The sequence below is a fragment of the Pezoporus flaviventris genome, unplaced genomic scaffold (assembly GCF_033815535.1).
Source record: "Pezoporus flaviventris isolate CSIRO_AGI_PZ_B2104156 unplaced genomic scaffold, CSIRO_AGI_Pfla_v1 ptg000002l, whole genome shotgun sequence".
NCBI classification, from domain to species: domain Eukaryota; kingdom Metazoa; phylum Chordata; class Aves; order Psittaciformes; family Psittacidae; genus Pezoporus; species Pezoporus flaviventris.
Window position 1 is genome coordinate 31505628 of NW_026892550.1, and position 17507 is coordinate 31523134.

A 17507-nucleotide genomic window follows, 5' to 3' on the forward strand; every position below is an offset into this window, starting at 1 on the left:
TATAACCAAATGTTATTTAATATTTTAAAAAGTAACACAATCCAAAATGGATATTTCACACAACACTACATAAACAACATGAACACAATATTACCATATGGAGGGACTTTCAAATATAGACTTACAAAAATCCCTGTCCTTTTTTTTTTCCTTTAAATTATTATACTAAGCATGACAAGTAATCATCATTTACAATATGGTACACTGACACAATAAAAACCATGTTACAAATGTGCTGTTATAAATCAGTAACGTTAGGGAAGACATTTCATGAACTGCAATTATTTCATATGAAATACTATACAATATAAACAGAACATCCATCTTGGATGACCTTTACAGCAACCAGAGACCAAGTTAACTTTTTAATTATTTTTTTTCAGTGCAAACACATTTATACAAGGCAGTCTTGGCTGCAAAACTCCCTTCTAACATACAGTAAGTCCCACTTGCATTTATTAACTCATTTAAACCTAATGCAACAGCCACATTCAGTCACTCACAGAAAATTACCTGCAGAATCATGATCCCTTTAAACTTAAATTTCCTCCACATATAAAAGTAACATCTGTGCCAATTACTCCAAGGGCCCTTTCATACTTCTGGGTGGGTGTCCTTTGGGTGGCTCTGACCGCTATACAACACGAGGGCAGGCGTTTCTCTCAAAAGATCTCCCTTCCGAGGCGGAACACGCGCGGTGGCTGTCGCAGCATCCTGGCTGGGTGGCTGTGCCCAGGCTGCCCTTCCAGAGCCACGTGCGTGCGGGTGGCCTTCTGCTCCTTCTCTGCACTTAAGTGTCTCGGGGCGGGGGGAGGAACACGGAAACCCTCAGCTCAGAACTGAGCTTCAATGGAGTTAACGACCCATTCCCATCTCCGTCAGATCCGTGGGAGATCAGGGGAGTTATGACAGATTTGCACCTGCATAAATCACCATTTAGAGCGCCGCTATATAAGAAGTGTGATAGTCCTGTTTTCTTCTAGCACCAGCTTGGCTTTTGGTGGGTCCACTGCACGCTTCTCATGCAGTACCGATGCACTTTACTTATGCTGGGGGGAACATTTTAGATATATACCCTTTTTCTTTAAAGAACTTTGTAAAAAATAGAACTTTTCTCTCTAATACTGTACAGTTTTCTTCAGAGGAGCAAAGAGAATTGTAAACCGTGGGTGCAACACCAGATTAGGACTGCTATTTGCTTTCTCAGCATAATAATTTGAACAACCATGTCGGAAAGAGCTCTGTGAAATGTATTTGAAAAACAAATTTCTAATTGAAATAACTGCTTCTAAAACCACCGCTGGCAGTACTCATGTGACAGAAAACTTGGTTTTGGCACTGCTAATCCAAAAGTCTTTGCAGGACTGCAAAGTAGTTTCTCTGTTACTTAAACTGAACGTATCAAAGAGCAACTTCAGAGTATAAACAATAAACACTTTGGTTAACTATTAAATTTAATCCAGTAACTTTGAGAAAGCAACTGATTAATAAATTATCCCGCAGACTCTGGCCTTCATGTTTTCCAATGTGCCTGAACATTAAGCAGGGCCAGTGAACCCCACAGGCTTGCCAGGCTTAGCTGGTGCCATGACAAGGGCTTCGAGGCCCTCAGGCAAAAAGGTGTGATGTAAGTGCCAAGTATTATCCATGTTTATGATGCCCTCTGAATACTGGTTTGCTTATTCTCTTTTCTAGTAACTACTGCCGTCAAGCACTTAGGCCATGGTTTTCATTAAAATATTTGTTTTCCAGTACATTTTACTTCTTAAAGTTGAATGAACATTGTTTTGCACATAGCAGACATTTTACAGTGGTGCAAGAAGTCAAATGGATAATGATTTCTTACCTTTTTTTAACTGAAACCCTTAAAATGGCAAAATTAGCTCAACTGATGATTGTGTATTAATCTGCATTAGAATAATGGTACTAGGTTTGCTGAAAGGTGTTCATAAATCAAGATTTGTATATAAATGTGATCTGCTTAGGTTCAACTGCCACTTTCTTCCTTTGGTTTTTGGAAAAATCCTTCTTGCTTCCCTCCTGAAAGGTGGCTTGTTGCAGCTGGCTACTTTTCAAAAGCCAGCTTGATTTTTCTTGGAAACTCGCCCATGTTCTTTGAACAACAGGCACATACCTTGAGTAGGGACCCTACTACTGCTCCCAGCCAAGACAATTAAAGGCTGTTGGTAATTTCCATAGGAGCAAGCATTTCAGATGTACACAACCTAGAGAACAGGGTTTATCATTAAAGGATGAGCTGTTTTAACACCCTTGCCAGTTCAGAGAAACCATGACCTGGTATGTTGACAAAGACGGAGGCAGAATAGGGCCCAAAGCATTTGAAGGCTGCCAAGAAAATACCCAGAGTGTCTTCTGTTAAACCCCAAACCGTCAATCATATTTCACAGACTGTAGATGTTCCTAATTTGCTAAATTACAAATACATTTTCAAGTTCTACCAGGCAGAAATTTTAGCAGTAACTGGGGAGAGGACAGAAGGTTTCAGCCTTCTTTTCACTTTTACCCCAATTATGCAGCCTTGTCAAAGTCTTAAAGTGACTCATCTAATAGCCAGATTTTTAATATTGTAGAAGGAAACTGTGGCAATGGAGACATGATGACTTCATATGCAAGCATTGACACACAAGAGAACGCCATGACCTAATGCTTCAAAGTTTTTAACCTTGCTTTGTACAATACACTTTTCATGTTGCTGCATTTCATCAAATTCATGGAGGTAGTTATATGTGTAAAAAAAATTACCATAAAAGTAACATGTTGTATTATAATAATACATATTAAGTGTGCAAAATGCCGACAGATTTGTGTTGACCCTTTACAGTTGAACACAACACAGATTCAACCTAATCTAACTCTGTAAACCTTTAAATTGATACATTAGAAGAAGAATGATAGATAAGCAACCACGTAATACAAGGCTATGATTTCATCAAAGGATTAGGGTGACATAAAGCACTCAAGCTCCACTCTCGCGGCTTTGTTACTAGAACCTCAAGATGGAATTTCCTTATATTCCATTGTTGATATTAAAAGGAAAAAGAAAAATAAAATTCAAGATTAGAACGTTTCTATTTGAAACTTCTGTTTACATTCCATGTTCCAAGAGTCACATTAATATTGATACAATGCCATGTCAACATTAATATGACATTTATGTTGTCTGCTGGTCTCTGGAAACTTCAGGAAATATCATACTACACAGTTTATACGTATGTACCATCATATTTTGTTGGAATTATGTCCTCTGTACAACCAGCTGCCTGCATAAATTCTGATTCATTTATGACAAATACCTCTCCCAAAGGTGAAATTTGTTTCTGCTGTTCACATTTTAATGCTGCCGTTAGTACTTCAGATCATCACTGTAAATTTCTTTATCGTTTTGACATTTTTATTTACTGAATTGATACATACTACTGATGTCAGAGCTCATCCTGGAAACAGAATCACAGTCAGCCACTGCATAGTATATAACAATTCCCCACAAAAACTCTGACTGTACAGTTTGCATGGAAAAGGTACGGCTAGAGTTACATATTGAATAATAAGATGCGTCATGCAAAGCATTATATGGCAATTAGAGCACATCTTGGAAGGTATGATAAGGCAGAAGGCTAAAGGCCAAGTGACTTTGATAACCAACCAAAAGCACAATAATTTTCTTTATGTGCACTGAAAGGTCTTATTGCTCCTATGAAATGGAAATTATACAGTGAAACCAAGGAAAACAGACCTGTGCATTGACTGGGTGTTCTTGACAGAACAGGAAACTGATTGCGTCCAGAGTTAGAAAGCCATTTTATAAGTAAATGAATGATATCCAACTGTGTAACATAAGGCTTCTGATGACAATGGAGAACATGAGTGAAGCTCAAATGACATTGTGTACAGAGTAATACATCTCACCAGAACCTGATGAAAATACTGGTTTTCAGTATGTATAGTTCGGTTTCATACCTGTGTGCTACAAGAGCTAGACAATGTAAATGTTGATTTGCTTTGCAACAATTTGGGCTGTTGAACATTTTAGTATCTTTATTATTCTTCCACCAATTAATCTGTTCTGATTTAAAGAAAGAAAAAAAAAGTTAAATTTGAAGTCAGTTTGTTGCACTACCAGGTTGCATGAGTAACAGAGCAGAATGTGACCCTACACCTACAAATTACTCTTGGAATTTAGCTATCCTTAGAAGCTACTCTGCGGTAATTAGCACAGTACTAATTACTTTGGAGTAACAGTTTAGGGGAGAGCAATTAGGATATACCATATGAACAGAACTCAAGATTTCTACTGCCAACCATGTGGACACATTTAATTTCTAGAAATCAGATGTGTCCATAAAATGCTAAATTGCAAATAACATCCACGGAATAAAAAGGCCAGAAGTTTATAATTCTCTAAATTTTGTTCTCTGATAATCACTACGATGTATGCTATTTTTAATAGCCTAATTTAGGCATTCTATTTAATAAGCTACATAAAATAGATTTATGTCCTTCCACTAGAAAGAAATCAATTCTTCAGGCCATACTTGTCATTTATATCATAAAGAGTATTTTTGTTCCAAGAAATTAGTTATCCTGACTCCTATATTAATGGCAAGTTGCAATACCGGAAGTGACACAAGAATTAGATTATCTTTTTTAAGTACTTGATTTATACCGAAGACATTTGTTGTATTTTGTGTCACTCCACATTGTGGCTTCATGACAGTTATAACTTCCCCTTCCCTCCCCACTCCCCCCCCATGCAAAGGCCCACCTCCTCATTTGTGAGTATTGAAGGTCAAGTAGCATGTCTCATTAAGTAAACATCTCTCATACTTTTGAAACACAAAGCAGAAGCGTCTCCCTTCCCACCCTCCATACTTGGAAAAAAACAAAACAAACCCCAAACCTCTTTTTACTCGCTTAAATGGGTATCTGCAGAGTTGTGTCACAAGAACGCACAGTGAAAATGACTGACTAGTATTAATAATTCACAGATAGAGCTGAGGTCATCACTTGTCATGTTTGGCATTGTTTTTCCTCATGGTGATCCTGCCTGGTTACTTTCAGCAGTGGCTCAGTTTCTGAAGCAAAAAACAATCAACTCTGCAGCAGAGTTTAGGCCTCTGACCAGGGGCATCACACATCTGTGGCATTTTTTTAAAATGAAGTTGGCAACTGCATGGACATTGAAAATGCAGATTTACACTTACAGTGTCTAGACTTTCATATATGTGCTCAGTTACAATTAAGTGAAGCAAAAAGTGTACATATTATCCCTACTGCTATTCTGTTGCTACAGAGCCGCAAATGTGAAAAGCGATACCTTGAAATAAAGATTTCTTTGTTGCCCCTAGTCTACATAGCAGCACAGTTTAAGTAAACACTAAAACTGTGGTTGAGATGCTTTTTTTTTATTTTTCCCCAAAGATGTAAACATCAGTCCCAGTGTCGTAAACTTTGCTGTATAGAACAAGACAGAAGATCTGAGGCAGGATGACTATCAGACACTAGTGACAGAAGCTTGCAGGCAGTTAGCAGGTTTCTGCAGTTTCTCAGCTTCACTTGTGGGTGGGTCTGCAGTGGCTCGGAAGTTGAATGTTGGGCCCGCGCCACCATGTGCAGGGCTCAGAGCTGGGTTCTGACGTCTGTTGCTTTCAACAATACTTGAAGTGTTGGATGCCAGGCTCTCACGAGTACTAGAACGGAAAAGAAATATGTACACATGCTCATATATGACATGCCTATATATCTAGTGACCAGACAGGAAAGGAGAATAGAGTGTTTTATAATAGGCTTCCTGTGTTTGTATGTAATGTCACATCAATGAACCATCTCATTTTGACAGTACACATATGTTCCTCCAAAATGGGTTCCAGAGGTACTCAGCAGTCATCATACTGTAACATAGGCATAGCACTAAGTCGAGCTGAAGCTGTCACACAAACTGGAAGCTGAACCAGTACCAAGCATCTGGATTTTTCACTCAAGGAAATAGCTTCCATTTTGCATATGGAATATATTAATTTTCTTCCCTGACTGATGCATTTTTGCAACATAACTTCATCAAATCAGCTCTGTGATTAAGCAGAGCTAGGAGAGCAATCATGTAACACAGCTTCCTTTATTGTCTCCTGTTCTACTTACGTTTTTGTACACAAAATATTAACTAAAAATGGTACTTTACATTAAACCCACAATGCTTCTGAATACAACATTTAAATTTTGCTTTGAAGCTGAAGCAACTGCAACTGATAAGATGCTGACAAATCTTAACTGCCTTGTCTGTGATCATGCTCTACACAACAACTAGTGCTGCTATTTCATTCATTAAATGGACAACATTCCTTCAGTTCTAACATGTCGGTTATCCATGGGAGGGACAGAACACTGAGCACTTTTAAAGACTAAACCTTTTAATGATACATCTAATTATGTACACAGAGGAGCCTGTATTTTAGTCTTTTAAAAAGACAGCTTTTAAAAAACTCAGTCAAGATATGCTACAGCTAGTTTTACCGCTACTACATTTTGTTATCTTTCTGCTCTTAATATTTTTTCATCTCCAAAGAATGTGTTCCTGTGCAGACATATTTGTTTTACAAACAGTCATGTGGCCCCTGATTATGTATCCTTCCCTACTTCTTTGCAAAATGACATCACCACTTGCTATGGAGATGCTGACAGAATACATTTAGAAAACTGAATGGGTTTCTTAAATAAGCACTAGAAACAAAGATACTAATGACAGAATTTCATAGTCAGTTTAAAATCAACCTAAATTTACCTGCTACTGAAAGGGGCAGCTCTTGCCTGCCTTGTGTGGACCTGACCCTGCCACATGTTCCTGCTGCTTCCCTGATGCTGAGCCTTGCAGCCAGCCAGATCAGGGACTGCTCTCAGTTAAATACTAGCCCTAAGAAGAAAGAAAAGAACAACAAAAAAAAAAGATTAAAAAAAATTAGTACTAGCATCAGAGGAAGAGTAGGAATGAACACCTTTGGATGTGGCAGGGGAGAAATGTGTCAGTGCATGGCACAGGGGAACGAAGAAACAACTTGGTTAGCTGTAGGGAGATTTAAATCATCTTAAACTGACTAAATCTGGAAAATCAATTATGCTTTTAGGAAAACTCCCATATATCTTTTAAATTGGTCAAATTGGTTCTGATCATCTTCTGCCAATTATCACCTTATTGTCAATACTTCCAAACAGCTATGATGGCTGACACACACAGCAAGAGATCTCTGTGAGCTGCAATGACGTGTGGTGCACTTCTGTTCCTCAGTTTTTGATTCCCCTCCCTCTGCTTCTTAATGAAAATAGATGCAAACTTTGTTTTTCTGAGATCATTCAGTATTATATCATTCTTTATGGGACCACCAATTCCAGATCTTCAAACATTTTCAATTCTGGTATTACAAACTGACCATAACAACATGTATACACAAAGACTGCAGTGAGAATTTTGCATGCAGAGTAATGCTAAGATTAGCTCTTTCTTTAGGTGACAAAAGAGCAGCAGTATTATATAAGCTCTAAAAATAAAGGAATAAAATTAATATTGACATCTAAGTTTTATTATATATACAACTTGCATAGAAGCAATGAACAAAAGACTCTGAGGTTGTCTTCCCAATGGTGATGCGCTCACGAATTAACACACAAAATAATTGAAGTCAAATGACCATTGTAAATCTCTTTAACTGCACCCTGGGTTTTGGGGGTTTTTCTGTTTGTTTGGGGTTTTTTAATGCCCCTTTTTTATCACACTTTAAAAATACACTTTTTCTTTCACAGTGTGGAATTGGTAGTTTTGATTCCCAAAGCAACACTGTACATTTCAATTTAAATGAAAATATACCACTGCTAGAAGAGTCTACCTGAGGAATATCACTACATGCACATCCTGTTCTTTTATTCTTCCCTAGGCATCTGCTAATGGACATTGTCAGATCTAGGTGAATCTTACCAGATGGATGCTGGGTGGCTTTTTTGTATTTCCTGGAAAAAGGTTGTGCAGTTCATTTCTGTTATAAGGCAGGAAAGTAAAACAGGATTGCAATTATAGCCAAAGGGCTGAATTCACCCTCAGCTCAATATATTTTTATAGACTTATACGAAGAAATGACCAAAACTCAGCAAAATTATCCAGTTTAATAACTCTGATGCAAAGCTCATGAAAAAGCCTTTGAAATATCCAGACTATCCATTGGTCTTACAAAACAAATATGCAAGAAAACCACACAAAATGTTGGCTTTTTTTTTTTTTAAAAGGCTAACTTTATGTGGCCTTGCCAAAAAAAAGGCATTTGTTAATAACAGTAAAATAAAAGAAATGCATAGAACACAATGATTATTAAAAGCTGCTTATTTGCTTTCCTTTTCATCTAAACAAAGCGGTATAGCAGCACTAAATCCAGTATGCTCGGCATGTTCTGGTCTCTTGCTAAGTTTAACATCAACAGAAATTTTAGCTTTTGTGTAAATAAGTAGGGAATGAAATGTCTACCTTTGCATTAACCAGAGACATACATCTGATATTCAGCTAGCATAAGTAGTCTAAGAACTGAGTTTTATCCAGTCAACGTCCTATCCTGAAGGTGAAATGCACTCTGCGGAGTGAGTCAGGCTGTGCAAGAATGAACCACCACCCCACACTCCCCCACAAAAACTGACTGCAAGTATAGCACTTCAGCTAAAAGAAGAGATTACATTTAAAAGAGAACAGTGCAAATTGCTGCGTACAAGATGCAAGATGGTATGTGAGAAAGATGCCAAGCATCTGCAGAACAATCAGTAGCAAGAACAAACTCGAAACCTTCTTAAGTTTCTTTTTTAAGCTGGGCTCACCTTAAGTGGGACAATTTACTCAAATTATTTTTCAAACCTTTTACTCAGGAAAATGAAACATATGTTAAAAGCCAGCTCTAGTTTGATAATCACTGCATGCTGCAGCAGGCCCAGTAACTGCTGCCTTGTCATTAACATCAAGTGGGAGTAGCCATGTGATGTGACTTTAACTGAAAATGAAATTCAGTCCTGTGTAGAAGCAGGAAATTCTTTGCGTGCCTGTCTGAGAGCCTTCACTGGAGATTAAAGAAATAAAAGTAATTCTGAGGAATAAGAACACCTTGCAGGGGGGAGAGGGAAAGGAGGGTGGACACAACATACCAACCAAAAAAACCCCAAAACCGCAATTTTCTTTCACCTAATACAAATCCAGTCTTGGAGGTTTTATTTTTAAACAGAGACAATAAATAATTAAAGCTTAAGTAAAACACTATAAAAGAATTACTATTGCAAATGATTTCTGTGCTCTTGGAGTCACTGTTCTGAACTCTGATGGGTTGCTATGCAGGGCAAACAAAGGCAGTCAAGCTCCATCCCAGTAGGGACCTAGGACTGTCAAAGGTCAGAGAGAAGGAAGAAGGCTTGCGTGGAGGATTCTGAACCTGGAAATGAGCTTGTGAAATCTCCAAGACAGGGAACACACCAGCAACTCCTCCCTATGCCTGTAAGACTCCTAGTACACTGAGACTTCCATGACGCCCGATATCACTGAAATGGAAATGACTAACCAGCACCACCACACACAAGCATCTGGACTCTTCCCCAAATATCTCAGAGGCATAGCACCCCCCTCTCTGCTGATGCAGTGCTGGGCCACTTCTGAAGTTCAAATATCCTGAGCACTTTCAGCTCTGTGGGGAGAGTAGCTTTTCCAGTCTCAACAGTTTGCAATGGTGATAGGGACACTTCCACAAATTTTCAGAAAAGAAACAAAATGCCCAAACCCAAACCAATCATCATGGCTTTTGTTCTGGTTTGTTGGTTGGTGGGGTTTTTTGTCTGAGCCAAAAATTATGCTGCTTAGTTATGTCTAGTCCTCCAATTAGTCTTGGTAGTATCTTAGAGGGAAAGGGAAGGGGGGAGTATGCAGCAGCTCATCCCATCTATTCTAAATGCAAACACAAGTTCAATAAAGAAAAAAATGATGCAAGGGAGTTTTCAGCAAACACAAAAAGTAACACAGTCAGTGCCGCAACGGTTATTGGCTGCTTACACTGAAACCCACACGTCTGAATGGCAGATTCTAGAGCTGTAGAAAACAGTCTGAAAATGTGAAATTGTTTAATACAGCCCTATATTCTGTCACCAATATCACACACACATATAAATGGAGCTTTCTAGTCTGCAAAGCTGCAATGAATGTGGCAGTCCTACCGTGGAGAGTTGAACCCGCTGTCCACAGTAATGCTGCTGCTGTCCATGCTGTCCAGGCGGGCTGAGTGAGTGGCTCTCTGGTTGTTGCTATTGTCTGTTTCCTTTGGGGTGAGAAGAGTAAGATTCTTCTCAAACTTCCGCTGCAAATCCCTCTCCTTTTCTCTCTCTAGGAGCCACTGCATCGTACCAACATCATCCCTGTTCTTTTCATCCTCGGCATTTTTGTTGGTTCCTTCCTCTGAGTCGTCATCATCAGATACGTTGTAGTAGTCAAAGGAGGCCTCCTGGTTTCCAGCTGTCTCTTGCTGTCTCTGAGAAACGGGCATGACTTGTGTAACTGAGGTTACTATCGCTTGTTCAAGTTTCTCACATCTGACTGGCAATGTGTCCGAGGGGGTCTTTTGATGGGGCTTTAGCAGGGGTGTGCTAGACTTATGATAACTATTCACAGAAAGAGTGTTGTGCAGAGGTTTAAAGAGTGTATCCTTGCTAAATATTTCTTTCCTTTTATCAAGGCTGCTTGATTCAGCACTATGATGTTGAACAAGCCGCCCATTTGCAATCACCTCTGGAGTTTGGCCAGCAATCACTGAACCACTGCTTGGGCCCTTTGGAGACTCCTCTTTGTGCACCCCAGGCTCCCTAGCAATATGCTGAGACTGTCTTTCTGAGGGAGTAATTTTTTTGAGCCCATCTGTCCCTGTCAGCGTATCATGATCCTCTTTATTCTTTCCCAGTGGTGATGGAGCAGTAAGCACAGTCTCACTGGATGTGTTGCACTGAAAATAGTCATCAACTGCAGATTTTGTTGTGCAGGAGTTGAGCTCGCTATATGATGGCAAATTCTCTGTAGGCTTGCTTTGTTCCAATAGGCTACAAGAACTGGGGGTTTCTACACTGCCACTAGCTTTCTCAGGGACGCAAGTCTCTTTGTAGCTTGCAGATGAAATCAGAGCCCTTTGATGACTGAGTGACTGAGATGGCCTTAACGTACTATCATCAATGTAAGTTTGGCTAGTAGTTTGGTCATCCGGGCTACAGCCTTCACCCATATCTTCAGGTGTGCCTAAAGTAGCTGAGCCCAGAGGTCCCTTGGAGTTATCCATGGATCTAGACCTTTCTTTAGCCTTACTGGACCGCTCATTCCTTGATCTTCTATCCTGTGTATGGCTGTGGCTCCGGTGGACCTTGGAGTGGGAGCTTCCCCTGGAAGGTTCAGGGAAAGGCATTTCAGTTCTTCTTTTGGCCAGCTCACCAGACACGTCCCACTCTGGTGTCATGGGAAAGTGAGATTCAATCATGTTAGGATTGCTGTGCATTATAAAATTATCTCCCTTGTGCTCTATTATAAAACAGCCTTCTCGTGGGGATCGAGTCAAGGGATCAAAGAACTCATACTCCCTTTCAGCAGGTATATCCAAATGAGAGCCATCTGATGGGTCTCCTTTGGACACCCGAGTCTTGCTGTGTGACCTTGATTTCCCATGAGACTTTCTGTGATTCCTGCTCTTTTTACTTCGTCCACTGTGGTGAGCTGAAGATCCTGCTTTGCTTCGTTGAGCTTTTTCTTCTTCAAGTTTCTTCATTAGTGCAGTGTGCCTCATGACATTTTCCACAGTCAAGTCTGGGTTAATGCGCCTGATAATCTCCATTTCTACCTCTCTAGGTATAGTGCTAGGAGTGTCCTCGTCCCTTAGCGGCCACTCCTCTGGAGGAAACTGGGCAGAGAAATTTGCCAACTGTTTTGTCTTGTCCTTCTTAAAACTTAACCGGAATAATTTGAGTCCGAATTTCTTAGACTGCTTTTCTACATCCTTAGGCTTTGTGAGTGTCTCTGCTTTATATGAAAAATTGACAGTACTTTTACTTTTCTCAGTAGGTGGAACTTGACATAATGAAGGAGGACAGTATGAGTCTTTACAGTCTTTTGCTGATTTCCTCTGTAGGGTAGATGCATGCATGCTGTGCATGTCTTCTCTGCAACAATGGCAGGAGTCGCAGTGGTTTTTGGGTAGTGTTCGGTCCCTGACGCATCCCGAGGTGGAGGGAGTTATAGTTCCTTGTTGTGGAGAGGTACATTGAGACCTGTCAGGTATCCTCTCATCCAAATGGTACCATTTACTGTTAGTTCGTATGAGAGATGGTGTTATAAAGTAAGTCTGTGGGGTTACAATGAAATAGCCATCCGGAGTTGGGTATATTTTCCTCTCCCGTACAAGCATATTCAAGGTATGTCGAAGGATTTCTGGACTGGGTGTTGGAACTCCTAGAAATGACAGTAAACATATATCAGGGAGTACATAAAACCATACAGGAGGACTCTCTGGCTCCTCCCTCCCCAACAAAAACCTGGTTTTCCCAATGTGCAAACTGGAATATGATGAACAAACAACTCCAGTAAAGCATTTTGTTAAGCATTCTCTCGTCTGTTTGTTTTCCCATTTATCTCTTACACTTCAGACATGTCAATTATTAATTAAATAGAAAGGAAGCCATTAATGGAGTGTTAAAAAGAAAAAAGAGAGAGAGAACTTCTAGTCACTTCCATTCTGCAGGTGACCTTAAGATACAAGATGACATTACTGGAAGCCAAAGGGTGTCAGGGGAAACGTTTCACTTTTCTTCTTCTTCCAATTAAATATTTACATCCCAGTTCACCAGAACTATTTATTGTAATGCCCAGTCATGTGTACAACAGTGGTTGTTACTCTGGATGCCTAAATTGTTTTTCCACATATGAATGCTACACAGAAAAAACCCATTCCCCCAGTCTGTGCCTTTATCACAAACCTGAACAGATTTGTTCATGTTTCAATTATAGCATCTTATAAAAAAAAAGACACATCCTAAGTGATACAGTTCATCTTACCCAGACTTTTCCACTATGATGGAAGTTACAGATTTAGCTACTGAAAATTTGCTTCTCAGAGTTACCTGCCTTTCATGTCAGATGTGAGGAACACTCCCTAAGTGCATATATTACATATGGAGACAGGGACAAGTATGACAACTCTGCATCAATGCCACATCAGCCACATAGTAGATCTGGCATTGTGAGCACAATCCTTCCCACCACCAGTACTCCCACTGGGTTCAGTGGTGCAGGACCAAATCTGCTGTGCACAGGATTAAGTTCCATCTAGAACTGAGGAAACAAGAGATTTTTCAAAAGCTTGTTTAAAAAAAAATCCGTTTATGCTGAATAAGAAATAGAAATCCTTCAAAATTTTCAGTGGAAAAAGCTATCTTCAGTCAATACTTTCTGTTGACTCAAATACATTTATATTTTAACTTAATACTGGGTACTGACCTGGTTTACATTTTTAGAAGCAGAGAAATTTTTTTCTAGAAGTTTAGATGGTCTATTTTAAAGCAAAAAAGTAAATATTATTTACTCTGGGTCTTAGTTTTCAACAAAATCAATTAAAAACCAAACCAACCAACAACCTAAAGTGGGTTGAAAGGGACCTCATGAAGTCATCTGGTCAACACCACTACTCATAAGGAGACCAACTCAGCTCCAATTGGTCAGGGCCTTGTCAAGTTAAACTAACTATCCTAAAGAACAGAAATTGATGGAATAACATATAGAGTCATAGAATAGTTAGGGTTGGAAAGGACCTTAACATCATCTAGTTCTAACCCCCTTGCCATGGGTAGGGACACCTCACACTAAACCATCTCACCCAAGGCTTCATCCAACCTGGCCTTGAACACTGCCAGGGATGGAGCATTCACATCTTCCCTGGGCAACCCATTCCAGTGCCTAGCCACCGTAACAGGAAAGAATTTCCTCCTTATATCCAATCTGAACTTCCCGTGTTTAAGTTTTAACCTGTTACCCCTTGTCCTGTCACTACAGTCCTAATGAAGAGTCCCTCCCCAGCATCCCTATAGGCCCCCTTCAGATACTGGAAGGCTGCTATGAGGTCTCCACACAGCCTTCTCTTCTCCAGGCTGAACAGCAAAAACATATGCAAAAAAATGTCAACAAAGCATATACTTTATGGAAAATTCTCAAGCAGGTGTACTCGTCACAAACAGAATATCTCCAGTGGCATAGTGTCTGCTCACCAGCTCTTCTCCCACGTGTCAAAGGTTGGAGCCTGCAAGCTCACTGATCTCCCTGTGTTAGCAAGCATGAGGGTGACAGCAAGGGCTCTGGCACTGTGACCAACGCACTGTCAAAAGATTAGTGACAAGAAATAGGAAAGTTGTACCAATTCCTTAGCTCACCCTCTTCCTTGCTACTGTGTTGCAGGCAACACAGTAAGTATTCTTATGTCTAGCTTTGAATGTTGTTTGAATTTAGAGACATGACCATACTGCTCATGACCAGTAATATCTGTAACTAAAAATCTTACAGTGGAAACAGCAAAGTGTTAGGACTAGCATGGACACATGAGTGAAAGCATTTACAATAGAGAAGGTGCCAGCAAGAAGTACATGGGGGCAGTAAATATATTTCGTGCATAGTCCACTGAGCTGAAAGACTTGAGCTAATCCAGACACAGGAAGCAGAAGAGGTAAAGAACGGATAGAATTTGAGAGTATAACTGAGAGTGAAAACTGGAAGAAATATGCAAATGAAATGAAGAATCAGGAATGTGCATTTTCTCCCCCTTTCATGTGGTGTCCACAATTTATGTGATAATCCTAGGAAGAAGAGCCCCCAGAACTGTTGGATGAGCAAACATGCCAGAAATGGCAACAGATGGGAAAAGCTGAAATCCAAAGAGCTGGGGAAAAAAGGACTACTCCTCCCTAGTCCACAGTCCCAACTCTTTCTACAATGAAGAGCAATATGCTGAGCTTCCCCTGGACTGTGAGGCAGTGGCAATTGGCGAGCCCTCCACATAAGCTTTCAGAAAAGCACAGGACATGAAGAGTGATTTCAATTCCCATAACAACCACCAGTCATCATCTAAACTCTTCAGTCCTGCGGTGTCTGCTTGGGTAATACCATCCCTTTTACATTTTGTCCTACATCACCACAAGTGGATGATCCTGAACTCAAACTCATGTGACTCTTGATACTGTGCTGAAAATGCACTGCAGGGTCCAGTCCTGGTCCAACTGAGATGCACTGACTGTGCATCTGCAACCTGACTGATCCACTGCACTTTTCAGGAGCTTACACAACAAAAGCTCAACACATACCGATCCTTTGGCTGTGAGAACTTGGTTCTTCATCCTTATTTTTGCTTAACAACTTTTCTTAACATACGGTTACAAAAACATTGGAACAAAAATAAGAGAGAGGAAAACATTCTCCAGGAGTTTACAGAAAAGTCAAAGAAAGAGATTCAAATGGATCTTTGATGTTTTACACTAACTTAGGCAAAAATGCACAGCAAATATACGGTAAAAATAGTAATATGTACCTTCCACCCAGTAAACCATAATGACTACAATGTGTTGAGTAAATGAGTCTCTAAGCACTGGATGCACAGTACTTACATTAATTGACTAAGTCCTGAGAACAGAGAATGTGCAGATAAACACCATTAGAAAAAAGAAAAAAGAGTGTGCCTCGGCAGTCAATGATGCTGTGAAGTCAATCGTGTCAGTCTTCTCTCTGGAGCTGGGGACTATCACTTTTATTACTCCGAGCATATAGCACATCCCTATGGTTCACTAAGCCAGCAGTGATGATGGCAGATGCGAATCTCTGGTGCTCAGCATTGCCAGCTAATTCTAGGCCCTAACTCAAATTAGGCTTTCCTCCATGTTGGACAGGAGCAATGACGCTACTGTGGCTCCCACCGTTCCTATTTTAAATACAAATTTCCTGGCTTTCTCAAGACTTTTCTCTTTACAGCAACCTGCCCACACCATGTGTGTAAGTAACCTATCCCACTGCATTCAGAAGTCTCCTTATGCTCTCCCTTTTTTCCATTAAATAGGGACAAGAGGATAAAACCCAGTAGTTTAAGAGACTCTAGCATATAAAATACTTCATGACAGCAGTGGTGTTATTTAAGATTATGTAGTGGTTTAATAATTCAAAAGCAGAAACTGTCTGGACACTGAATCATCAGACATGTACATTTTCTGCATCTCAAGAGAGTCTACTATGCCATCCACTGAGCTTTCAGACAGAAGATTATGTCTTGTTTGCTGCTCACAAAGAACACTGACCTAGAGCGAACTCAGTTAATGTAAAACACTTAGTTTAAGTGCTACATATACATTTCACGTATTTAAAGAGTGAGTAGTTATGAAGGTGAATGTCAGAGGAATTTGCCAGCTTTCAGGAATCAGTTTACTTCAAAAGCAGCCTAATGCAATATATAAGCATTTAATACACCAGAATTTTGAACACCTTAAAATTATTTTAAGAAGTACATGGTCAGAATTGGAGGAGGAAAAAAAAAGGTGTGGTGGGGAAATCCTTAACTAAAGGCAGTATAGACTAAGGCTTGATGCTTTCTTCAGCCAGGCTCATACAGATAGGAGGGGCTGGCTGCCAAACACAGGAACAGAGGTTACATTCTTAGCTCCTTATACTGGATTTAAAAGATTCACTTTTAATGTAAGGGATTTAAACCATGGTCAATAAATTACAAAGTAGGGCTCTACAAACATCTCATTGTTTATTTCTAAGTTAGAGTAATAGGAGCACATGCAGCAGGAGCCCTCTTGCTTTTCTAAAAACCTGACAAACAACAAAAGCCACCAATAAGATGTGCATTATCATCACAAAGTTTTTCAATAAAATAAATTCATGAAAAGTACATCTGAAGTAGTATTTAAATGGTGTTAACTCTGCTAAAATGATTTTCTCCTGAGCTGATGCTAAGGCTTAACAAGGGATAAAAGAAATACTCTGATTGGCTCATGAAATACTAGTTAAGGATGTGGAGTGGTTGCTATGTGATGTTATAAATAATTAGCATACCTTATTTCAGATATAGCCATGGCCCAGATTTATGCCTGCACAATGGCTCAGCAAACTAGAGGGCTAAACTGCAAGTGTAAGATCCTGCACTGAGGAAAAAGGTTTATTATTCTTAGGCAGTTTGAGAACAGCATTTGGGGTCTTAGGAAATTTACAGACTCCATGAAACGCAGTGAAGCATCTGTTCATTAAAACACAAACAACAGAGGCAGACAAGTGCTGCTGCAGAGTGAGATACAGAGAGGTTATATGACAATGGCAGATACATTTACAATGGCAATGCTCTCTCCTTCCTCTCAGAGCATCAGCACCTAATTAGGAAAATTAAACTATCAGAATATGGGAGAACATTAGATATTTTAAAATAGCC

General features: G+C 39.8%; 1 protein-coding gene across 7 annotated transcripts in view; it reads right to left on the bottom strand.

Moving 5' to 3' along the window:
* The window catches only part of STOX2 (storkhead box 2), a 148520-nt gene continuing 131013 nt past the window's right edge, over positions 1–17507 (bottom strand). For all 7 annotated transcript variants that reach the window (XM_061474306.1, XM_061474353.1, XM_061474336.1 and 4 more), the window contains 2 exons: positions 10237–12502; positions 1–5708 (listed from right to left, as the gene is read on the bottom strand). In XM_061474306.1, the coding sequence (XP_061330290.1) occupies positions 5513–5708; positions 10237–12502 (2462 nt within the window). In that variant the 3' untranslated portion in view covers positions 1–5512. The remainder of the gene's footprint in view (positions 5709–10236; positions 12503–17507) is intronic.